Raw genomic sequence first — 25,725 nt, forward strand, 5'->3', positions numbered from 1 at the left:
CCGTTTTGTGTCTGTGCAAATCTATCCTGCCCTGTTATATCCCTTCAGGCTAACCAACCACTGATTACTAGTCTTGATAACTCTCCAGTCAAGCACCATCTTTTATTTCCCTCATTTGATTATGAGAATGTTATTTGAAATAACACCTAAAGCTTTTCTAAGTTCAGGATTTCTTATTGTAACTACAAAATGCCTTTCCTCTACTCACAAAGCCTGTTTTCCTGCAAATGAATTAAATTAGTCTTATTTGAAAGACTGTTAATGACTAACCCCATGATATTTGTTACTTAACCGATTTTGTTTAATATCCTCTGTATCTTTCCAGGAACGGAGGCAAGGCAGCCTTGCCCATAATCCCCTCATCCTCTATCTCAGCCCTCCTCCTCCTCACTCCTTCCTCAGCACAGACCCTTTGAAAGCTCTTCTTCAGTCCTAATGACTGCAGGGTTATTTCAGACTGTCTGGAGCAGGGAAGTGAAAAGTTCATCAGGACCAGTAAACTGGAGTAATATTTAACCTTTTCACTCCCTCTTAGCATGCTTGCCATTAGTGATATTTAGCTATCAAATTGCAGTTAATGCTTCGATGAAGCAAACCCTTATTTATTTGTGTCATCTATGATTAGCTCCCTCTTCTCTTTTAGTTTTCCCTAGGCTTTCTCTGCACAGACTTTATGTCACTTGCTAGTTGTATCTCGTTTTTTGCTTCAGTCTTTCTGATTTTGTCTCTATATTAGTGTATCTCACTATACAGACTGCTCATTCAGTCTTTTGCAAGCTCTAGAGTGACTGAAGAAAAAGAATAAGCCTCTTTGCAGATAATTTCTTATGCCATGACAGATTATAATGAGTATCGCCAGAGGCATCTCAAATATAACCTGAGTTTACAAAGAAAAAAGGACATAATCTGTTGCCAAACATAGCTGTCTCTAACATTGCAAACCAATGCTTTTGTTGGGAAAAAATACTTTGCTACATGTAGGTTTTACTGTATAAACCAGTTTAGAAATAACACAGCATTTGTAACAGACCTTTCAGAAAAACCAAACTGCAAAAATCCTATTGGGGCTATAATTCAAGAAATGACACCATTTTCTCTAGGTACATATATTTGTTTTGAGGCCAGATCAACATGATAAATGGCTCTCTCTGGACTCAATCATAATATCCCCACATGGACAAATCTGAAACTTAAAAATATTGCCAAAGGCAAAAGTATTTGGAACCACTGAAATTAAGTCACTGAACAAATACATAAAGTATTAGTAGTGGGGGTTGCTCAGGAGCTCATGCCAAACAATTAACATTTTAAATGTGATGTTTAACATCCTCTGTGTAAATATGATCTTTGGCATAAATTCATACTCTTCCACATCATTCTATTGACCTCACCATCCATACACGTAGCACTAAAAATTAGTGAAAGTTTTTGTAAGCTAAATATTAATAATTGACTTTCTAAGAAATATCATCGCATTCAGTTCATGACACACAATACAAATTACATTTAAAAATTAAAGGCACAGTGCAAATTACAAATTTCTCAGATATCAGCGTATTTTTAACTGTTGGTGCTAGCATACATTATATTGGTACACACATATGTTTTATAGTGTTATAATTATGTTAGTAAGAGGTGTGATTTTAGCTGATATAGTAATACTTATGAATGTGACATAAGAGAATGAAATGTGTGGAGAGTTTCCATCTGGATTTGGCAAAGAGTTGTTTAGGGTTTTGGTTTTGTTTGTGTTTTGTTTTTTAATGCTGATTCTCTGAAAGTGAAATCTTTCCATAGAAAGCATTGGTATCGAAAAATCTCTGGGTTTATATAAAGGGGAAAAAAAAATCTTAACATTGTATATAAAGGATCTTTTTCTTTTAAATGATTGTGTTGTTAAACAACTAAGATTAACCTTAAAACATTTAAGATATTTCTGACTGAGTCAGTACAATTTTCTTTTTTGGATCAAAGGCTGATGAAATATTTAATATTGACTTTTCAGTCCCCAAGTGAGAGAAGAATTTCATTGTAAAATCTGGCAAATTTTCACAGGAAGTGAAAATTACTTACTGCCTAACATAGGTTATTTTTTTCTTTCTTGAAAAAGTCAAATAAATGTTTCACAAAAAAAAAAAAAAATCTTGGTACAACTGTGCCAGGGTAGTTGCACCTCTTTATAATATAACTTAAATGGTAAAACATCTACATATCAAAAAGATCTTTAATAGAGCAAACAGAGGAAAACCCTTTCTTGCTTTTCTTTGTTCCAGACACTTGCCAGGACTGTGCATATAGCGAGGGTCTCATCTTGTAAACTGTCTCTCTGCCAGTGAAACTGCATTTTCATAAGGATCTGTGTAATGATTGCCATGGAAGAAACAACTTGTCAGGACTGAGTATTTTAAGGCAAGACTGGTCAGCTGAAGGCAGGGGCCCACCAGTTCTGCCTGTGCTTTGAGCTAATGGGAAGAAAACTGGTGGGGTCCCACCGCTGGAGACGATTTGTTAGTGAGAGGGCAGTGACACAGCTTTGGATCTGCCAATTGCTGGGACAGCGGGAGGATCCAGCATGCAGGAATCACTGTGTGGCTGTTCAGATTTGCCTTTAATTGGGCAATTTTACCCTTTTCTCTGGTTGTTCTCCAGAACAAAGGAACCAAAACACCTCAAGATCGAAAAAGTGCTTGTACAACCTTAAAAGGCAGTTGATTCCACATCCAGTGCCTTTCAGCTTTCTTTTCTTCCTTCCTTCCTTTTTTACATAAAGGACTAAGCTGCTAATTAAACAGTGTCCCTTTAGGAAAACAGGTGGAGGGTTGATTTTTTGGGCTCCTGTCCTTTTGCCTCTCACTGGTTTCGTGGTCACTGTATCTATAGGCAAGCTCACCTTTCCGAAAGAGTAGATCTGACGCTTCCAGTCCTCATGAGCAGGCTCTGAACCTCCTGAGTGCTTGTTGTCAGTCCAGAGAGAGAGCCATGATGGCTAAGAGGAAGGTCAATAGACTCGGAACTGGTGTGAAGGCTAGTCATGGACTGGTAACTTGGTGTGTCCTTACTGCCCGCTGAAGAGCTGCTCAGGTTTGCAGCCCACACAAGAGCACCTGACGTGAAAGAGTGCACTGAGGCGGGACTGGAAGCCAAGGAGTGACTTAAGCTTACAACATCTGCATTTAAGTCCGAAGGTTTACTGAAGAGGGGGCTGCTGCTACCACTTTGCCCACCTGCACTGCCCATGCTGCCTGTGCCCGAGGATGGCGATTCCAGGCTGCCTTGCCGTGCCAATGTGGTACTAGGGCTGGGCATTGCCGATGTGGGTTTCACACCTTCAGTACTGGGTGCAGAGGCAGCTTTACCACTTGCCTTGGCACCAAACAACCTAAATGTAAAACAAATAGCTTTAGAGAAACCGATAGCCACATTAAACATTCATGGCGTAACATCCTAAGAGCCAAACTACACATTTTTAATTACCGCTACTAAAATCATGCCTACCTAGATGATCAATCGCATCGCAAATTAAATTCACTTAACCATATCACAATAATCAGGGCTTGTTTCATTAGCAACAGCTCTCATTCACTCCTGTTCACATGTGCTCTTTGCATATACAGACCCTCCCAGAGAGAGGTAAAATAATCACATTTTTGTCTTATTGGTGCTTAAACACGTTACACTTTCACCCAAATGCAGTAATTAAGCGTTCCCATGGCTAAGTCATTAGCTTTTAAACCCCTCGCTTCTCAAATCAGCTAAAACGATTGCAACAAACACTTGCAAAATCCCTCATAGTTTAATAAGCATCTAAGTATTTGTGTAAAAATTTCCCTCTCGCTGTTCTTTTGCTCAGATGGTCATGTGGTCATCGGTCAGGTAGTAACCATTCAGACAGAATAAACTGCACGGGAGCTAAATGGGCTCAGTTTGTCTCCAAGGGCAGTCATGACAGAGGTGTATTTCACATAATTGCTTCCAGAAATTCTAGAGAAGAAAATTCTACAGTGATGATGAAAAAAATAAACCCCAAATCCTCTAAAACTGTTGAAATAAAAGGTCACGTGATGACTTCATGTCTTACTGGAAATATTTTAAGCTGCAGTTAAGGTGCAGCTCATAAATTAATAAGAAATAAATGCAAAACTTATCGTGATGTAAAGGAAGCATGGCTAATGACATAAGAATCTATTTTACATATTACCAAGCCCACAAAAATTAGCTGCAGCTCCCCAGCAGCCCGGAGATGCTGTTTTGGTAACTAGGCACAAGAGGGCACTGTTGGCTTTTTCTCCAGCACTGCAAGTGCTCCATCCCAATTTATACTTCCTCCAGATTTATACTTTCAGAAACGTTACAATAGGGCATTTTCAATTGAAATTTAGCTTTGCTAATGTTTGTGATGAAAGATGTAACAAAGCTGCTAAGATAATGAAACGTTTGTAGCTGGAGCTGCCAACAACGTGAAAGCAAATACTTTATTATAATCTATAGAGCTCTTCAGTTCTCCAACCACACTATGGCATCGCCTGTTCCAGCAACAGAACGTGCCTGAACACTGCGTCCTTCCTCCCTTTGGGGGTTTATCAGAGTATTGAGAGGGAATTTCTCATGTGCCTGAACTTAGAATCATAGAATATCTCAAGTTGGAAGGGACCCCTAAGGATCATCGAGTCCAACTTCTTCTAGCCTTCAAACTGTTGTTATGGGAATGTACCTAAAATGCTCAAAGCTGGAGGAACAGCCATTTCAGGTCTGGGAAGGTCTTTAGATCTTAGAGAAATAATTGTGTTGTGTGAAAAAATATCATCATTTTAGTTTTTTGCACTCGGTTCTGTTTGTGGCAAAATATGCCCTGAAAAGGCTTTTTGCCCAGTACTTCAACACACTGAAAATCCCTGCTTTATATACTGCAACTTCAGGAATTCACAGAAAAGCACTAACCTTCGAAAGGTGGGGGAGGCGATATCTGGGTATTTGGATCCCGGCTGCCTAAGTCCCGGCGTGCCAGATGCACTCGCCGAAGTTGGGCTGGATTTGGGGGAACTGGACAGCGAGACGCTCTCGGAATCGGACACGGCCACTTTTTCTTTTTCCTTGTCAGTCTGGTTGATGGTGACAGGGCTGGACCGCCCGGACCCGATCTTGCTTGGCTCTCGCAGTTTGGTGGCAGCAGCACCCGCAGACTTGCTGCTGACGTTGGAGTCGATGCTGCTGGTGCTGGAGCGGTGGCCGCCCCTGCCGGGGATCCCGCTGCCGCTGGATTTCGACGGGCGAGGCAAACTTCGATACTGCAGAGTCGTCTTTGAGTTGACGTGCAGGACGCCATCGTCTTGGTTCTGGGAACCGTCTAAGCTCGTTTTCCGCCCTGCGTTGGACTTCCCACCCATGGCTGAAGATTTTGGCATTTTTCCTAGAGTCGCCGACCCACTTGTGATGGTTGCTCCACTTGTGGTGATTATGGTAGAAGATCCCATCCCGGACTTCTTGAATCCAAAGGACCCCGTAGCAGTTGATCTCCCAATGCCAGAGGGAGGCTTTTTTCCTTCATCGCCACTGCTTTTTCCTGCATCCGATGGAGAACGTTGGATGGAGGCTCCTTTCAGGGGAGTTTTCACCTTTTCTGAAGCTTTTGCATCATCTGTTTTTCCTAAATAAAAGTGTATTTGAAAAGGTCACTTGTGTTTAAGCTGTGATGTCTCAATAGCTAATTTTAATGCTATATGGTTACAATTTCAAAATGAAAAAATACACAAATAGAAAAATTACCATAAGAAAACAGACCAATTTGGTCTTTAGTCCCCCATCTGCAGTCAGTAGCAGGTACGATACATTACAGGTAGGCATTACGTATTAAAAGCTTGAAATTCTCCTGAGAACTTCCAGTATCATATATAGCTGGAGAACATAGCTGTAGAAAATTATCCTGAATGAACTATAAGGGATCTTATTTGGCTTTTTTTTCTGTTAATAGTATTTCTATATGTAAGAAATAATATTTGAAAGTAAAACATGACATGCAACTAACATTTCCAGAAGTATGACATTAATTACACATGTAGAAATTAGCAGTACTTATTGAGTTCTTTGGTTTTCACTGATTACTTTTTTTTAGCTTATAACTAAGTTTGTTCTGGTTTTAGTTACACAAAATTATCAGGGAGAGATTATGTTATCATGGTATGAATCTTCTTGATCTATAACAATATCAGTTACACGAGTTAATAGTCTTTGTCATATCCTTGATATCTTCTCAAGATTTTTGATTTTCTGAGAGGCCGTCTTCAGTACTGCACAGGCACATACCTATATATTATATTTCTACAGAATGTTATTGTGAGATTCAGAAAGGTTTAAATAAGGTATTCACTTCTACCTTAAAAGAAAATACCCTCTTCCTATTTTATAAAGATAAAAAATGCCATTTCTCTTCTACTCTAATTTCTCTTTAAGCACTTCTTGTATGCTCCTAATAAGGAACAAATATTCAGCATAATAAAGTTTTAAATTCAATTTTCAAGTGATTATGGAAGTTTAGAGGTGGGTGGCCTAATTTCTCTTAAAGAACTAAACTATAATAAAGAGCAACACCTACAAGTCAGAACTAAATCCACCCATGTCTTTATCCAATGCACATTTTATGCTACGCAAACACATGCGCACGCCAAGATACGGATCAGACTCCTACATGGTGAACACACAGACTATTAGTAGATGCTTAAAAAATTAAGGCCTCAGTTCCGTGTTGCACAGTGGCTACCTGCTCATCTTCAGCAAAACAGATCTGGGAAACTTAGCCTGGCATGTGGTAAACCTTTTAGTATCTCTTTTTTTAATTGGAATTACAGGGGTGTCATTTCTGCATCCATACGAGCACTGCCCATGGCAATGCTCCCCAGGAATCTTACAGACCAGAGGCTGACCAATACTTAGCAGTTCCAAATTGCAAAGAAACAAAAGAGGCTCACAAAGGATTTGAATTTATTCTGAGGAGATCTTTGTTAGTTGCCTTTACAACTGGGGGTCAAAGCATGCTCATGCAGTATTTTGTCAGGACATGACAAAGGTCCTACAAAGAACTGATAATTTTTGCTTCAAAACTACATTGCAAAGTCATTACCACTTCTGAGAAGCCTTTCAAAATTAGGTAAGAAGTCATCTAGCACTGATGAAAGTGTGTAAAAAGATATCTTTTACAATTTTTTATCTCTTAAAAGTGGTCTATAGAATACCCACAGTATCTGGAATGTGACAATTCAGCTTCAGTTCAGAAACACTTATTTTGAGTCCCCCTCACTTGAATGTTAATCTTTTTATCTCAAATTCTAATCTTTGGCCATTTCTAGGCGTATGTTCAATGTTCAAAGGTACAGGTTTTCTAGAGCAAAAAAGATAAGGCATAGATGAGTCCAGAAATAGTTTTAAGAATTCCTTAATAGAAGTGGACATACTCAAATGATAGTAAAACAAAATGCAATCACGGTTTTTGTCATGGATACATTCTTGTGCGATTAATAAATTATTAGTATGCAGTGTAGCAAACTAACAGAGAGATGAACAAGTTAGTATATTATTACGGTCTTGGCTTGCAGTCATTTATGAGAAGAACTACCAAAACTCTTACAGTTCCTCATGTCTGTCACACATTTATAATATCCATTAACTATTTTTAGCCCACTAAAGATTCCTTACTGCTTATGGATCAATTCCAAGTATAAAGCCTTAATTTTCAATGCCGTAATCTGAACTACAGAAGTTTCCTACCCGGGGTCTTGAGCGCACTTGTTCCTGCTTTGTGCCTGGACTGAGTTGTTCCTACTTGTGCCGTCATGCCTCTCCTCCAGGACCCGGTCTGTGAAACAGAGATCGATGCTTTCTGCCCCCCCTTCTCCGACTCTTCGGCCAGCCCCGAGGGAAGACCTTTCCACTTGCCACTGACGTCTACGCTGCTGTCGAAGTCTTCCTCTGGTTTCTTCAGTTCTTCGGTGCTGCCCCAGGTTTCGCTGTCCGTAACTGAGCGCTTCTCTGAGTCCGTCTTCAGCTACAAGAGATTTGCATGAGAAATGGTCAGTCTCAGCATCTTTGGTATTTGCTGATTTCTTAAATCACAGGAGGGGAGGAGAATAAGCATATTGATTTATTTGTAGCAAAGGCCATGGAAACGTCACTTCTAAAACATTAGAATCCTGATCCCAAAAGTTTAAAAACATTCCCATTTGGGGAAGATGGTTTTCTTTTTTCTTTTATTTTCAAAAGATTTCAACTCTTTCCTTCATACATAAGCCATAATGAGGTGAAACATAATTTACTCTAATCATCAGTGGTGATACCCTACTGTTCCTCAACTCCCTCTGAATTTCACAAATGAATCACTGTGCTGAGAGGTTTTACTAAAGGCTTGAATAAGGGAATTCCTAAATATACTCCTAAAATCACCTCAGTCTGGGTTCTTGCCTTTTCCTACCCAAGCTTTCTACTGACCGAGTTAGGAATATTGTTCCACCAGCACCCAGTACGTTGTGCCACCAGCGAGCAAGGACAACACCTTCGGCAAAATTATCAGGGCTACAGCTGATGGCTTTTCTACTGCTTCACCTCCAGGGAAATGAATTGTTTCCAACAAGAAACTCACTCTAGCTGTATCAGCTAGCAGAGCAGCTAGAAGAGAGGCTTACGCCAGCACTACCCACCGGCTGGGTGAAGGTAACCAGCCGGGGTCACGCTTGCTCTGAAACTCAGAGCCACGTGGAAGCTGCCCCAGTGAGGACCTCACACCCCTGTGGCGTCTTCTTTCCCTGAGCCGTGCTGATAAGGGTGTTCTGCAAGGAGCAGCCCAACAAGACAGACAGCGTAGAAGCCGTGAAAACGCTGGAGAAATGAAAATGTTGGAGACTGACCCTACCCTCCGTGTTTGACAAGGCACAGATCTTTGTGCTGACAGGCTGTTTGTTGTGACCCTTCCTCCTGGGTTTTCCTGCAGCCTCCCGACCTCAGCCTCGAGCCTTATTTGCACATCATCGTCCCACCAGTCCTGCTCACCTCCGCTCCTCTTTAACAGCAAAAAAAGTGGTGCTGCTTTCAAGTACCACCACAGCCTTATCCTCATACAGCCAGCCTAAGCAGGACTGCAAACTGGATCGCGTTCAGGGCAGGGCTATTTGTTATTCTGTGTTGCCACAACTCCGTCTCCACAGAGACCCCTCTGTGGCTGTTTCCTAGGCACTGCTGTCATAAGTAGGATTAATAGCGGTTAGATGACCGACAGAATAATCAGTCGCTGTTTACATATTTGTCATTTGAGGTGTACAAAACGCAAAAGCTCTCTGCACTTCTGTAACTTCCTACGTGCTTTGGAGATGCTAGCACAGACTTTGGGTAAGGATTGATGGGAAAAGAGCCCAAGCAAACATCTACACAAGTGTTGCAGGGTCCTTCAGAAGAGAGTGTTCGTTAGTGTTATTGTTACATGTGTAACGCTCCCAAAGCTTTTCTCATGAATGAATGGTTCATAGCTATATATTTTTAAAGCAAACTGCATCATTTCCAAGAAATGGCAAGAATAATACTTTCTAAAATCCTCTCTTCACCATTATGGGATACAAAAAGCAATGCTAATCCTCTTTTAATAAGAAAACAACAAAATATGCCATTTCTGCCTCAGGCTATAGCCAGCTTGCACTGTTCCGATCACTTAAAAAGACTGCAAAAGGGATCTCTGTGTTCCCTGAATATGGCTGGCAAAATACGTACATATTCTGCTCATCTCGGCTTCTGACTGAGGTTGCAGGCTAGCATGGAGTACAGTGTGTTCTGATTAATCTGGCTGGTAAAGGCAGACCTGACAAAGGTCTGTTCCTAGCCTTCCTAACATAAAGCAGCTCTGGTGGGAAGGCAACATTGGAACATGTGCTGCATCTCTGTCCGTCACTGAACAAATTGCAAATGGTATCTGGTCGAGCAGCTAGAACATGAGATCGCTCAAATGAAAAACCCGCAAAGAGTTAAATAGTCAGCTTGAGATTTCCCAGTCATGATGATGATAACGATGATGATGCAGTGCAACAAGGAAGCCAGGACTAGCTGGCCATCACTGTTGATGAGAAAGGGAAGAGGCTGATCTCCAGATAGCACCCATGGGAGACCCTGATGGGGTGGGAGAGGCAATGGTAAGGGCTGAAGAATGCTGGCATCTGTGCGAGTATCTTTGCATGAGTATAACATCGGTCTGAAACCTGTCCCGCTGGAGATTAAAGTAATCTTCGTTCCCAAGTAACTTTATTTCCCTGTTGTCTGGGGGAAATTATAAATACGTGTTTTTCTCCTGTTGACAAAGTCTGCCACAATGTGCATCTACAAAACAGCTCTCTGGCTGCCTGCAGGAGTCTAAATGGAATTGGCAGTGTCAGTCTTGTGTCCTGAATGCTTGACATCAAATCACTGGAGGCAACAACTCTTCCTCTGTGCTGAGTGTTCAGTCTTGAAGTTCCCTGCTTGTAAACAGGAGATGACATGGCAGAGAAGATTTTCTATTGGGACTAATTCTTCTGTTTTTCTTTCTTGTTTTGGGAGGAACTGAGCCCTGCAAGCATTCTGTATAGTCTTTTTCATCACTTGCAATTTTGAGGGGAGCTGGGGAGAAATACTGGGATACCTAGCACAAGGGCTTTATATATATATTTATTCATATGTGTACAGCTTGTGGCTGTATGCTGCTCAGAACTCTATTTTGAGACCAGCTTGTGGGCCCACGGGACGCTTTCATTCCCGGACCTAACTGGGGAGAAGAGAAGCTCTGCCACCTCTGGGCTCCTTCTCTGAGCCTCTTTTCTCCCAGTGGAGAGAACAGGGAAAGGACAGTACAGCCTATGTAGTTCTTCCCTGATACGCGTCACCTCGTGAAAGACAAAAACTATCTTATTTTAAATTGTGCTATCTGTTGAAAGAGATACTCTAAATGGGATGAAGTCAGTAGAAATCTACCCATCACAGATCCAGTCATATTGTGGGTTTTTTTGTGTTAGGGTGCAGCAGGGACTGGGTGGGGGCTTCCTGAGGCTGGGAGCAGTGGGACGTCCCCAAGGGTGGGCAGAGCAGGGTCTCGCCAGCCGCCACCTTCAGCCGTGGGGTGCGGAGCGGGGCGTCTGAGGTGTCAGCCCACAAGTCAGGGTTGGGGCAGTGGGGTCCATGGGCTTCTTGCCCACAAGCGTAATAGAGGAGTTTGTAAAATATGAATATTTCATTTGTTTCAGAGGCATTGATACTGAACTCTTTTCTTTGGTAACCTGCACGCTTGCAGGGTGATGCAAGAAATGGCAATGAAAAGCTACTCACCTGGGCATGAGTGTTCTTCCTTGAAGAGGCAGTTATATTGGAATAAGAGCTGACAGATGAGGTGGTATTCAAATCATCTGTGCTGAGGTTGTCAAGAGTGTCACTGAGGCCACTACTAACTGAGCTGCTGTCATCCCAGCTGCAGAGAAAGGAGCACATCTACTTTACATACTGCATGTCAATAGACAGAAAGCATCTCAAAATCAATAGATGTGATTACTTATTCTTCAAGAGGTTTACCAGAAAATTTTCAGTAATATTTCCTAATGTACAACAAATATTAGTTTTCAGACTTTTTAATTAATTATTCACTCCCTGTCGAGTGGTTGCTTGTTCAGTTAATGAAAGACTCAGGTGCCTTTTAAAAAATTAACATCAGGTCTAAGCAAGCACTAGTGTAAGTCATTAAAACAGGTTGTTTCATGCTTCGTTGCAAACACATTCAGTACACTGGCAGGGAAATCCATTAAACCTACCTGGTATTGCTAGCCAAAGCATTATTAATAACTTGGAGAACACCTGATGGATTTCCAGGCTACAGAAAAATAAAAGGAACATCTCTTCTGCAGCCTAATCAACTGTCAGCAGGAAGCCAGTATTGCCAAAAGTTTTATTTTCTTGTCTTCAGCCTTTGTCTAGTGGGTGCAATGTCATCAAAATAGGATTCCCTGACAATACAGTCACCAGAGTTGACAGAGAACACATTATACATCTCTCAGGAAACACAGGCTGTCAAATCTTCTGCTTTGGGAGATTGAGGCAGAGGATGCAAATGAGAGAAAGGCTACTCTTATAGAAATGTCATTTACCTACTCTCACAAAAGCCTTGCTTTTGCATGGAAGGGAGGTTGATCTGTGTTTCTCAGACCTTTCCTACACAATTGCTTCTCCCTGGTGTTACATTATGACTCTTAGCTTGTTGCCATAAGCAGCAGTATACTCCCAGTTTTGCTGCATCTCTGCCTCTTAATCTTGCTTTGGATTATTCGCAGGCCAGAGTTTGAAAAATATTCACCTTATCACTTGCAGTGGGATTCATCTCCTATAGTTTTAGCTATATAAAAGGTAAGTATCTCATTTAAGCTATCTATCTAGGTGCCTCCTCTAACCAGTACAAAAAAGCAGGCTTTTATCTCTAAGAGATAACTCATCCTGGCTTAAAATGTCTCAGGTTTGTGGGATGAACTGTCCACTGAAGCTGCCTCTTTATGTCTTTCCCTCTCCTAGAGAGGAGGGGGTTGATAAAGCCTGTTCTAGACATATAACTTCTGGAGAGACAAAGCTAGGTGACATGTTTATGCATGCTGGTAAAGTCCAAAACACAAGAAAGAGTACATAATATCCTTGTTTTGCTGTAGCCTATGTTATCAGCTGCCTTTTACAAAAAATCTAAAATTCAATCCCACAGTCGAGTTAAAGCTCAGTACTATTGCTACTAGTCATTCAGAGCAAACAAGGAAAATATCTGTGAATCTTTATTTTACATGTGGTGTTTTGGCGGATTAAATTCACTTGTCCACTTCTTCATGGAAGGCTTTAGAAAGTCATAACAGCAGTGACAGTGAACTACATGGTACAGAATGTGTGCTGATGGACCAGAAAGTTCTGTGCACTAGTCTTGTATCATAGCAACTGCAGCAAGCAAGCATTACTGTCGTTTTGCAAAAGGTAGAAAATCACATTAGTAAGCCAGCTCAGTGACAAGGTAAACATATTTGAGAGGGCAAGAGTTTATTACAGTGCTGCGCTTTCCACTGCTGAGTACAATGACTACAAATAAATATGTCTTCTGCTACATTTCCAGGTAATATACAATCGAGTGACTTAATAATAAAATTTCATATCTAAGCAATTATAATATCATACCTTATAAGCTGCCCACATTCATTTAAGAACCATCTCTGAAGCACTAGTCATTTATACTTTCTGCAATTTTCACTGTCTAATGTGATACAGAAATTCATTGATGCTAAAAGCCATTATTCAAATGCTATGTAACACACGGGAATATACCTTGTATAACAGTGTTAAGACTGAGAACCTTAAAGACGGATATAAACATAAATAATATTAAATGTGGTTAGGTTTTAGAAAAGATAATATGCCTTGATTAAAAGATACTTTAGAAAAGGAAAAAAAAAATCAAAAGCCAGATCCAAAATGAGATACATTGGGTAATTTCAGAAGCAACATGAACTTTTAATGTATGGCATTCATGTCAATTAATACTTGACTATCAGTTTTCTGAGTCTACCCTAAGACCCTGTTTGTTATTTTATTCTATTTTAATTTTTGGTACTTTATTTCTTGGTCATTTTTCTCTGTAAGAAGATTCACATTTTCTAAATTCTGAAATAGTTCAGCTGATTCACAAAATATAAACATCTGAAGTTTTCAGGCAAAAATGACTATGATCATGTTTCTTTTCTATTACGGCTTCTGTGTGGTGTTTCACACTCATCACACCTCACTCACCAGTGGATTATTAGTGGGTTCTGGGAACACTCACAGCTATCTTGTAAGATATATAGAAGATTGTTTCGACACCTCCACTACTGACCTTTCAGAGTTATCACTGTATTTGTCTCAAGATGTTTTCTAAATTTGGGGGGTTCCATACCCCCAAATTTCTGCTAATAATCTGTATGCCTGTAAAAAATAGGAATATTCAAAACATCTTTCTTTCCTGTATGGCATTTTTCTAAGGACTATTAGAGAAACTGATTCCTACTTGACACAATGTTTCATACCAACCTTTTGAAAATACATAGTAAAAATGGAAATCTCCAACAAAACAGACCGTATCAGCCATCCTTTTGGCAATGAAGACTGTTGTCCTGTGCTTATTTTAGTGCATTGTCCAGAGTTGTTTTAACTTGTTCATGCAGCTAAATCTTTTATCTTTCAGCATTGTTTCCACCTTTCAGCCCTCTTTCTCTGTGTCTAGATAGTATAGTTGCTATCAGATGAGTTAATATAATTTTTGGGTAATGAAGATGCCTCATTTATAGTTTGGAAAAATTCTTGATGACTCATATTCTTTTCTCCTTTAAACTAGCAAATGTATGACAAACAAATCTGGTAAAATTAGATGTGCATCACCTTGAGATTGAAAACCCATTCTTGAGAGTCTGCAGGAAATTCTTACTGTAATTTTTCTTCTTGTTCCTTCTACCCCTCATCAAAACAATATTCATTGTCAAACTGTACCTAAGGGACTTCATATAGGTTTTTAACATACTGACTAAGATTCATCTTTCATTTTCATTTTATCTTTCATTTACTTTTCTTTTTCATGCATCCTACAGAGTTTATGACAGGTCATGTTACTACCACTGCTTATTAATGCCTGACACCACTTCCCTTTTTAAAACCACATTTTAGCTACTTATAACGTTGGCAAATCTGCTTTTTTTCTCATTGGGTGTCAGCCTCATGTCGATTTCTTTACAAGAAAATGTCAGCAAAAGCAGTTCAGCTATCTGAGAGACTGAGGCTAAGAGAAAAATGCCTTGTTTTGACAAGTTCTGGCAACCTTTTCTTTGAGAAACCCCTGGATCCCAAGAGGAACTGGAGAAAAACCTTGCAATTTAGCAAGCCGTAATCTTCACATTAAGGATGTACATTTTGCTGTTTCTAAGATAAATCCTCTCAAATCTGGATAATTTATAAATCTCTTCAAAAATGCTGTTTGCACATGCCTGGCAGAGTCTTCTTAGTTTTTTTCCCAGCTGACTGGCCAAAGGTTCCTCCCTTCCCAGCAGCTCAGCTCAGCTCAGCTCAGCTCAGCTCAGCCTGCTGTGTGCTGCCCAGCTCTGTGTTCAATTCAGCAAACGGAGAGCAAGCAAACAGCCCAGCAGTCACCACTCTCATCATGAATCTACATAACAACACAGTTTTTGATAACACAACCACATACTATTTTTTCTTTAGAAACGCTTCATTAATTTAGTGCTTATAAGAGGTCTGCTCTAGGGATGAATCTGAATTTTGCATTAAAGCAAGCTACATTCTGTCATTTTTCAAAGAAGTTGAAAGACTTTTGTAACAAAAGGGACTGTATGAAGCATGATTGAAGCCCCTGGTGTACCAGACTCCCCGCAACCTGCAAGATATTAGGTAACTGCTTTAACCAACATTTTTAACGAGCCAGACACCAATAAAGAGCTTCTAATTTTCTTTAGAGCTTAGCATCTGACTTGCAAAGATGTAATGCATGCAAATGTGTGCTTTGAACCTATAGTTTGCTGCAGGGGTATCTTAAAATTTAGGTTACCAGCAGCTCTAACTGCATGTCAAAAACCAGCAGCTATTTTTGGCCTTACTATTGCTGTACCTCAGCTTTCCATCTGTAAAATGGACACGATACATGCACAAATGAGTTTGAAAACACGGTCTCTGATAACTGTGGATACTCAGACATTACAATAAAAGCACCCTAAAAGAGCCCCTTTCTCTTTAGAAAAATATTCAGATGGCATGTGAAAAATAAGGGGCCACACATGATAAATAACAAGGAATACACAAAATGCCAAATGACTGCTTTATAACTGAACACCCTGAATCTACACATTATATAAAATAAGGACTCTAGAGATTGGGGGATGCTGTTGACCAAACCATGATTGCCTGAAAATGTATGTGTACAAGAAATCTGAATTAAGGTTACACAGGCAACCCTTTAACTTCTGAGTGCTTTTACAACCTCATTAAGTTCTTTTCACACAGCTTGAGTAACATTCAGCTTTACCAACTCTATATTTCTGATAATATTGTGTCACTTCAGTCATACACAGGGCTGAATCCGAGCAGGGAAGCTGTACTGCAGTAGGAATGCCCCTTCACCTTGGGAGCTAGAAAAAGCGTGCCCAACCATGTGATAGGCACAGAGATGTGGGTTCCCCCCATCCCCTGGTTAGATCTATGGCCACTGTGTTACAGCCTTCATCCAGAAACATTCCTTATGCTCTTTGAGTTTGCCAAGGCTCTTTGCAGTAACATTACCAATATTGTTTCTGCTTAGAAGATCCGTGTTTTTCTTTGATGCACTAGGTGTGCCTATGAGATTATTTGCACTAGCTAAAACTCATCCTCTAATTCTAGCCTGCATCTTTCAAATCTGAACAGTTCTTGCCCATTTTGAAACAAGAAATAACACTTCCTCTGAAGAAGACTTCCACATTGTCTCTAATTGCTGAAGGTGGCTATGAATATTGTACGCATCCCAATGCTCTACAAATTGCTCCAAATTCTTCAAGCAAAATTCCAAGTCCTTGGTCATATCAAATACTCCATGAAGTTGAGGAATCCACAAATTGCTATCTACACAATTGGTCAGTCTACACTATCACTCTTTGTCTCTCTTTCATTAGTGTGTGTTAGTACTGAAAAATCTGTCCATAATAATCTTCTCATTGACCTTTCTACCGCCTAGCTGTTCTAGAAATAGCAAGGTGTCTGAAGTCAAAATACCCGGTGCTTAACATCAGTATGTAGAGCTGAACAAAGATTATAAATATAAATTGCACTCAGCTGTGCTCATGACACTTTTGTGTTTGCTTTCCACAAGTATTTGGTTTTCTTTGCTTGAAAATAATCCAATTCTGGGTTCACACGCTGAAGTATATGAACCAAATGAGGAATATTTTGTATGGGATAAGACATTATTTCACACAGCAGGAGGGCAAGCAACAGAGCTCTAGGGCAAAGATGCAATGAAACAAGCCAGATAATACTTAATTGTACCCTACAAAATGAAGACCTGCAGAAACACGCAACAAATTTTTCTAGATGTTTTCTGTGATGGCTGAAAATACAAAATACACTGCATTGGAAGAGCAATGAATTCTGAAGGTACCTGACCAGAGGAAGTGGTACTAACAATCTGTGTTATCTCCGTGGATACCTAAAATATTCTCCTTTCACAGTATTTGTTTCAGAAAACCAAAGCAGTCTCTAACTGCAGACAAGACATGGCAGAGTGCCCAACCACGATGATTATTCCTTCCACCCTTCCTGTTTCTATTTTCAGCATTTTCCTACAAGCCCTTAAACTTGCCAGCTCAGTGAAGTCCACCATACTGATAAGCTGGGTCAATGCCTGGAATTTGCTTCAACATTGGCGTACTTCATTAATTTTTTGAGAGCACCTCCAGCCAAAGTGGCCTAAATACGCAAATGAAAAAGCTTTTCACAAGTTGATCATCAGACATATGAAGGCAACAAGACTCCAATCAATGTGGTATCAAGTCTGCTGGAAAAGTATGATTCCTTCAATGCATCCAGCCCTTGGCATAGTTTGACAGTTGCTGGCGGTTTTTTTCTTTGGTTCATTACCCGTTTTTGCAAGCAGAAGCAGGAACTACAGCTTGCAGAATACAGCTCCAGAAAATAAAACCAAAACCTTTCCTCCTAAGGCATTATTTAATCATAATAACTGTTCTATCTAGGGAGGTTTGTAACTCTGAATGAAAAATAGCACTTTATTTGTCATATGCTTTGTACTGCACATGAAGGGCTTTAGACCTCAGTAGCAGACCTCCAGTCCTTTTGTGTCTTGCTTAGGAATGAGAAATCCTTAGCCACTTTCTTGCTAATGCCAGTGGAACTCATGTACACCCAGGGACTTGTGTATGGATTTGGGATTCAGGGAATCTGAGCAAACACCTTTAGCAAAACAATCTTTACTTGCTTTTTATAGCAACTCTGAGCTTTCAAAACGTGAAAACACTTTTAAACATTTCTAAACCATTCATTACTATAGCGGGTACATACAGGGCAGTGCCTACCTGTATTTCTGCTGCTGGGGGGAATGGTCTTAGAGGACAAATAAGGTAACTGAGATCATGACAAAAGAGTAACGTTTGGGGCTAAACAGAAACTTAACTCCTGAGTGTGTGTTTGAGGATCTACAGATCCGTACTAGGAGCAGATAAAAATGAGCAGTGAGGTGCTCTCCCCTCCTCTGGCTGCACACAGCTGGCTGGTTTCTGTTAATAAATCCTCAGATGATGCAGGTGTCCATGTCCCTCCCTTAGACCCTCTGGATGTCTCTACACAATTGTTCATAGAAACAGTAGAGAAATGAGAAACACAAACAATTGCTTTGATTAGTATAGCCCACTTCCATGTTTGCCAAATAAGATGCTAGTACACTAGTCTACTGCAGTGGCTAGGACTGGGACACCCTCAGTTATACGGGATATTTAAAGTAGCCAATAGTGCCCTAAAAACCCCAAATACCCAAATTTAGCCACCTGTGAATTGAGCAGCTACCTGGACTGTAAGACAATTCTTGTCAGTGGTGTGCAAGGCATCTACATTAAATGTGAGTTAGGAAATCAAAGGTTGGCATTTAATCCCCCAGGTAGTCAGCAGACAACGGCAGGTACATCCAAAGGGTAAGCAGGAAAGACTGGAGAGAGATGAGCGAGGTAGAGGACTTAAACTAGATGCCCACAGTAGAAATCTTGAGCTTAGTACAACTTTCCTTACTCTACTCATACAAGTTAAGCCCTGCAAGAGGAAGATAGAACTGGTTGACCATCAGTCTGTGCTTAAGCTAGTCCTCCACACATAAAATCCATAAAACTGGGAACACAATGCGTAAATCAGCCTCCACAATGGAGGTGGACGTCGTTTCTCTACAGCACACCAGTAAAGTGAATATTAACATGTAGTCCAGGCTGCTGTCATGAACCATCCTCTCTGACACCCATAATTTAGGACACGTTTCAGGACAGTAAGGCAGGATTTAGCCTAAAATAAAGACATTATAGCTACTCCCCTAATTGACTTTTGAGAATAGAAATGATCTCTTAGCTCATTAAGAAGAAAAGATAAGAAAATAATTGGACTGTTTTACTCAAAGCAACTCCTCACTAGCGTGCCAATATATCAGCTGGCAAACTTTCTCCTTCAAAGTTCAATTCATCATGAATTAATCCATTTTAAATCTTTTACTGTGAGCTCAACTGCTCATTATTCATAAAACAGCTACAGTGACCCTTCACAGACAGATGCAAGATGGCACAGAGTTCATAAAATCAATATTTTGTTTCAATCCACAGACTGTGAGAGCCAATACCCAGGCCCTGAATCAAACCAGAGACTTGCAGGGGCTATAAATTTCATTATAGCTATTCTATCCTCATAGCTAAATGAAAACAGCCAGTTGGACTCATATTTCACCACCTTTTCCTCAGTAAGTGTAATGCATTACCTGTCATACCCAAACAAGGCAACCACTGAAGCGTTAATCCTGAATTACTTTGAGGCCACGGATAGAAAATCATGTCATGTACAGTTCAGAATGGATGCATTCAGCATATTCTAAGGAAAATTGTTTACAATTAAAAAGAATAGCAATGCATGTATGCATCTGTTTTCATGCCATATCACTTTTTTTAATATTTTTTTGTTTTATTTCATATTTGAAATTTTTTTGTAAGAAGATCCAATTAGAAAATTATACCCTACTACAGAAACTATTTCTAGCCCAGGAGCACAATTAGAGCAAAACGCATTTTTGCAAGGTCAATGTATTTCCATATTTCTTCTTCCAAGCATTTAATAAGTGCTTTAAGAAATAATTTGGTTTTAGACCCTGCAGGAAAAAAAATGAATTGATGGAAGATTTACATTTCTTGTGATAATTATACATACCTTGCAAAACCTGCATACCCACACCTCAGGATCTGAATAAGTCTTTGCCAGAACCCCTTCTGGTTTCCACTTATTTCTGAATACAACGCTTAATCTGACATGATAGGGATAGCAGAAAGTCATTAACTAGCTCTAAATTTGTAACAGAATGTATCAACAATCAGAAGAAGGGACTTTGCAAAGTGGAATTTAGGCAAGTGTTACTTGAATAAAATAATAAATATCCCACTAGAAAAGATATTTTGTTTCTGGAATGTACAGTTCTTTTTTTTTGCGTGAGGCAGATAAACAGCATCCATTTTTAATTACATTTCAAACAGTCTATGGAAAATACTTATATATGGGCTGAAGCAAGATGTAAGGAAGTAATCCCATCAAGAACTGTTGACAATATCATAACAAACCAAGGGAGAAAATCTTTTGATGTAATTATCTTCCTGCTGCTGTTTGTTATGTTTTTAATACACTGTTTGAATCCAAGAGATGTTTCAATTTTTCAAATGCAGATTCAGACAAGTTAATTAACATCAGTTGAATGGACATAAATAAACAAATTACAGTGCCTATAGAGTTCTTCAGAAGATACAAAAGCAATATAAAACTTTATTCCTTGTAACCTCATCACTGTAAGAAGTAAAAACATCATTCTTCACTTTGTATATGGTCAATGTGCATCCCCAAAAGCAAAGAGAGAAATGAGATCCCACAAGCGTAAAGAAACATCTCATGGGATCCACATCTGTACTTGAAGGAAAACCATACTGAAATCAGCACCTTAAATACCCTGAGATAAGCAGAATTTGCCATTCATGTTTGCAAACTGAGAGCCACAGCTTCAGCTGGGAGGGAGGTACTGGAAAATCAAAGCTCTTTACTCAACCTTGTCTTTACAGCATGTGAAGAAACCAAACAGATCCTCCTGGTAACTGTTTAGAGGAGAACTCTTTCCAGGAATTATTTGCCTGATGTCAAAGCCCGATTTACTGGTAACCTCCTCTGCTGTGTGTAGTCTCTCACTTTTAAGAATATTTGTTGCTAGAACTATCTATCCTATTTTTGCTTCCGTGCAGAAGCAGGGATTTATTTTTCCTGCTTGCAACTGATTAAACTCAATCTGAAGAAAAAAACATACATAACCGTGTTAGCAGAATGACGAGAAGTAAATCTCTGTTCATTCTGGTCATGATACTTATCCTATAACTCTCATGAAATAGCAACAGTTAAGAACAGCAGTTTTACGCAGCTTTGTTGTTGGGGCAAAACGAGGTTGGGAGTTGGTTTTGTCTTGTGGGAGACATTTGTTACCCCATACTGTCCTTTGCTGAGGATGGAAAGATGTGGCAGGCAGAGACTAAACCAAAATTTTTATATTTAATTTGTAATTTCATGCCTTTTTTTTTTTTTTTTAAATCACCCTTTACAGTTGTTAGCTGACAGTAACAACCGAGTGCGGGACACCTCCTATCCTTGTCACCTCGTTGCAGCACTCCTTGATAACCTCCTTACCGGTTAGCATAATGTGGTCGCAGAGCTCGCGGCCCTGTGCTGCTATCGGAGGAGCAGGGAGAGCACCCGGGGAGCGGGATGCCTCCCACCCTGCATGAGCACAGTCAGAAACACAGCCCTTCTGAAAACGCGGGATGAATTTCATCTGGGAAGCAACTGCAAACAACGGGCTTCCTCCTGGACACCCTCATTAAACGTGGTTTTTTCCCTGTAGGTCTCAAGACAAGGTGCTGGTTTGTTGAGTTTAGCAACAAGTTGCAACTGTGGGAAAAGCGGCTGGTTTGGTGCCTAAAGGGGTTCTTAATAAAAATCTTCACCCTTGAAACTCTTTGAGAGCTTGATCCACACAAATATTTTCAGATAACAGGGTAAGCCTATTATCTGAAGCCTAATAGGCTTACTTGCTTGCAGTCAGCATCACGACAACAACCTGTCTGACAAAGGGCAAGTTAAGCAGAACACAAAGCTGTTTCTTCTCCTGGTTTTGTTGGCCAGGACTGTCAGTCACACTTGTTGCTCGTTTCCCACATTTTGCTGAGTAAAGACCCAGATTACTGCTTTAGCAGCAAGTAGGAAGGGACTTTCTCCTGCTTCTGCATGACCTGATTTTTAGCATCATTTATTAAGGAATGAAGGCTTCAATGCTCATGCACATCTGGCCTTCAGGCCCCTGCTCGTCACCGCTGCCTGCGCAAAACTGCTGGCTGATTTTAATCAAACTTTGCAGAAAACATAAGGGCTCAAGAAAATATAGTTTGTAACTCTCATGCAAATACACAGCCATATGAAGACGGAGGCATATATCAGTATACATCAGACATACATGATTCTGTACTCAACACCAGACTGCGTAAAAAAAAAAAAAAAAAAAAGGTTCATCCAGTTTAGGCATACCTTCATTCTTTTTTTAATAAATAGGTTCATAGAACATTTTTATTCAGGTTTGAGATTTGGAGGTTTTTCCTGATTTTTAATTCCTTCTAGCTTTTTCCCCTGTGAAGGTCAGGCTGCTGAGTTTAGAAAACACAGATTTCAGAACCAAAATTATTTGCAGAGGTTTAGGCATCCTAGCATTTATTTGATATTTTTTTCAATTCCCAAATGTTCAAGATTTTCTTGTTCTGCATTAAAGAGTTATTTGGGCATTTAGACTATTGACATTGGTTAGTTTTAGGTAAATTCTGTTCGACAAGTTAAATGTTATCTTTAATCCTGACTTGTGCTGGGCTTTTGCAGCAATTCTAAATGCTATTCATTTGCACCCTATGTTACATTGCTGCTTTTCACATGGTCGTTAACAGCCATCATTGAGCCATAGTATTTTAATTCTGCTCAGAGATCACAACTGGGATTGACTCTTTCACCAGAAGTTTCCAAATATTAATATTTGTTATTCCATAAACCAGTGGTACCCAATCTTTGTTGGTCCCATAATCTCTTAAAAGATTCCCTGTGCCACCTGTTTATCATCTTGCCAATGAGGGTAAGAGCTCATTTATGGAACTATTACTTCAGGTCTCAACCTAATCCTTATCCAATTTTGAGGAGCCTGGAGAAGAGAGGGTTGTAGGAGTGAGTTGCAGGCCAGATAAATTGCTCAGTTTTCTGGACTATGACAGGGCAAAGTATCATGGGACTATGTGGATATAAGGCTAGCTGGAAATTTTCAATCAAAACATACTAGACTGTATACTGATTTTTTGACAGAAAATGAATCATCTCACAATATTATAAAAAAAATTAAGATTTGCTCGAAGAATGGAATAAATTAGAAACTAATTTATAGACTTCAGTCAATCTATACTTACATTGTCATATTAAAATCAGAAATAACACTTTTACACTGAGAAAACAGGTGTAACAGGACACTGCAAATATTCTTTTTATGTCTTAGTTTTCAGAAGTTTCGATTTACTTTATCTGATATTTCAAATCATTATGGAAAACTACTTAATATTGAACAAAACTGCCTTTTTCTAAATTGAAGCATCTTCAATGAAATATTATACCATATGCTAGGCATATGAAAAAATATACAGATAATAACATAATAAAGGATAATATAAAATGGTTGCTTTAAACAGAACTTTAAAAAGATAATTTCTTTTTTCTTAGTCAAACATACTCCAATTTCTCTTGTGACAAATTAAAAAAACATTTCACTTGTAATTTAATGCAAAACCAGATCTAAAATCTGAGAAATTCCTTTAAAAAGAAATGGCAAATTTTGATCAAATCTCTAAAGATATGCAACCAACAACAATAACTAATTTTTATGCGTGCTAAAGTTTTTGGTATTCTTCTTAGTACAGTGACAGATGTTTCCTGAAGGCATTGCTGCATTCTGTTTTGTAAACAATTTTCTGTAAAAAAGAAGATCCCAAAGCCTTTAGAAAGTTGTAGTCCTTCTTCTGGATAACAGAATATTTCCCTTGGTTGTTTTTAGCTCAAAGTTCAGAGAAACAGCACATTAAAAGCAACCCTGTCAGCTGAAAAGGTGGCAGCACTAATGTATCTCACTACGAGTTCTCTCTTCCCAAGGGATGAAAGTCCTGAAATTACTATTATTGCCAGATTGACTGAAAGAGAAAGATGGTGTTCATGGATTCAAGACACTCAACACAGCTTGTCAGCATGGCGTGGACTGCAGGTTTTAAAAAGAGGACCCATCTTAGCCTCTAAACATCTTCAGCAGGAGAAAACCAACGCCTGATATGCCCGCAGGCACATAAAGAACCGCCTGAGAGAATTTACTCCCCTAATGTGTCAGGATCTATCAAATGTTTGAGGAACTTGGTTCTGGCTGTTTCTCAGGGATTCTGGGTGACTGGGGAGAGCGCTGAGCTCAGCACCGAGGGGCAGAAAGAGGATTTTGTGATGGAACCAAACAAGAAGTGGCGAACGCCGGTGAGAAAAGCCCTCGGGCTGGTCCTCCCCAGCCCACCACGGCCGTGCCTGGGTGCTTATCCTTGCAACTGTGTGAATTTTTAATTAACATTAGTAATACGAAAAGCAAGTTCGCTATTTATTGTTACCACCCAAAAAACCCCAACTCCAGGCAAGCTATGAAAGTGGGGAAGTGAATCTAAAATTATCAGGGGGAAAAAAAAAAAGAAACAACGCATGCACACTGTTTTTTCCATGCAGTTTTTCCATGTGAAAAAGAGAAAAAAATACTGTAATGGGTAAGCATGAAGGCTGCGGTTCTGCTGGAAAGAGAACAGAAAGGGCTTTTCACCACCTGCTAGGAGAACTAGGACTGAAAATACTCATCTGCAATGTTGCAGAAAGAATCAGGATGCAAGAAAGACATCAAAAGACCAGACAGCAAGAGACTGTGGAAATATGATGGACTGAAGCAGAGAGGGACACCAAGCTGAAATCCAGCATGAAAAAAAGGATGGATGTTACCTACAAAGGTCAGAGCTCTAGACATTAGCAGGGAGCAGAGTCTGGAGAACTGAACTGCTGGATTGTCTCTGCCCCAGACACAAGACAGCTGAGACAAAGGGCACTGCAGACAGCAGCACAGGGCCCGCAGCAAAAATCCTCCCGTGCAATTCTAGCAGAGCAAGTCTGTCGCCTTTACATTATTCAAGTACTTTGTGTACTTACTTTTCACCTGAAATTGCCCTCTTCTCTCCCATTTAACCTAAAATTCAGATAATCTTTGCTCTCTGACAGACCACATAAAATTATCGGAAGCAGCGGAAATTAAAGGGCAGAGGGTATTGCAATAGTGACAACAGGCTACAGCAGCCTGGAAACTAGTGTAAACTTACCTCTTAAAATCCCTGACACGTACAATATGTACTACTACTGATCACAGCTCTTCTACAACTAGCCAATGTTTATAATAGCTACAGCTTTTTGCCTTATAAAAAGTCTTCATTTCTATATCTAACACATTGCCCCCCCGGCCCCCAATTTCAATTCTCAGGAAAGGTACATGATTACTGACATAAATATAAATCACAAAACGTTCTAAAATGGTTTTGAAGGACTACAGTTGGGGTAAAGGAATAGGTAACCTTATACTGGGTAACAATCAAGACTATTGTGCTAAAATATAACAGATAGGAGCAACCATGAGAGGAGTAACATTTATGTAAATATTTAATTGCTAACAAGTAGACTAAGACTACCACTTTCCCTTGCAGCAGTGCAGAAGAAACCCCTGCAAAAAACACCGCTCCCTTTTCTCGACTATATTGCTTCAGTCACTGCAAA

At 39.8% G+C, this 25,725-nt stretch overlaps 1 protein-coding gene across 12 annotated transcripts in view; it reads right to left on the reverse strand.

Annotated features, from left to right (window-relative positions):
* The window catches only part of NAV3 (neuron navigator 3), a 557,756-nt gene that overhangs the window by 57,155 nt on the left and 474,876 nt on the right, over window positions 1-25,725 (reverse strand). For 10 of the 12 annotated variants that reach the window (XM_069773360.1, XM_069773359.1, XM_069773362.1 and 7 more), the window contains 4 exons: window positions 11,326-11,464; window positions 7,759-8,035; window positions 4,939-5,644; window positions 2,891-3,379 (listed from right to left, as the gene is read on the reverse strand). In XM_069773360.1, coding sequence (XP_069629461.1) covers window positions 2,891-3,379; window positions 4,939-5,644; window positions 7,759-8,035; window positions 11,326-11,464 — 1,611 coding nt within the window. The remainder of the gene's footprint in view (window positions 1-2,890; window positions 3,380-4,938; window positions 5,645-7,758; window positions 8,036-11,325; window positions 11,465-25,725) is intronic. The other 2 variants (XM_069773365.1, XM_069773364.1) reach the window with 1 other exon arrangement.

This window comes from Haliaeetus albicilla, chromosome 28 (genome assembly GCF_947461875.1).
Source record: "Haliaeetus albicilla chromosome 28, bHalAlb1.1, whole genome shotgun sequence".
NCBI lineage: Eukaryota > Metazoa > Chordata > Aves > Accipitriformes > Accipitridae > Haliaeetus > Haliaeetus albicilla.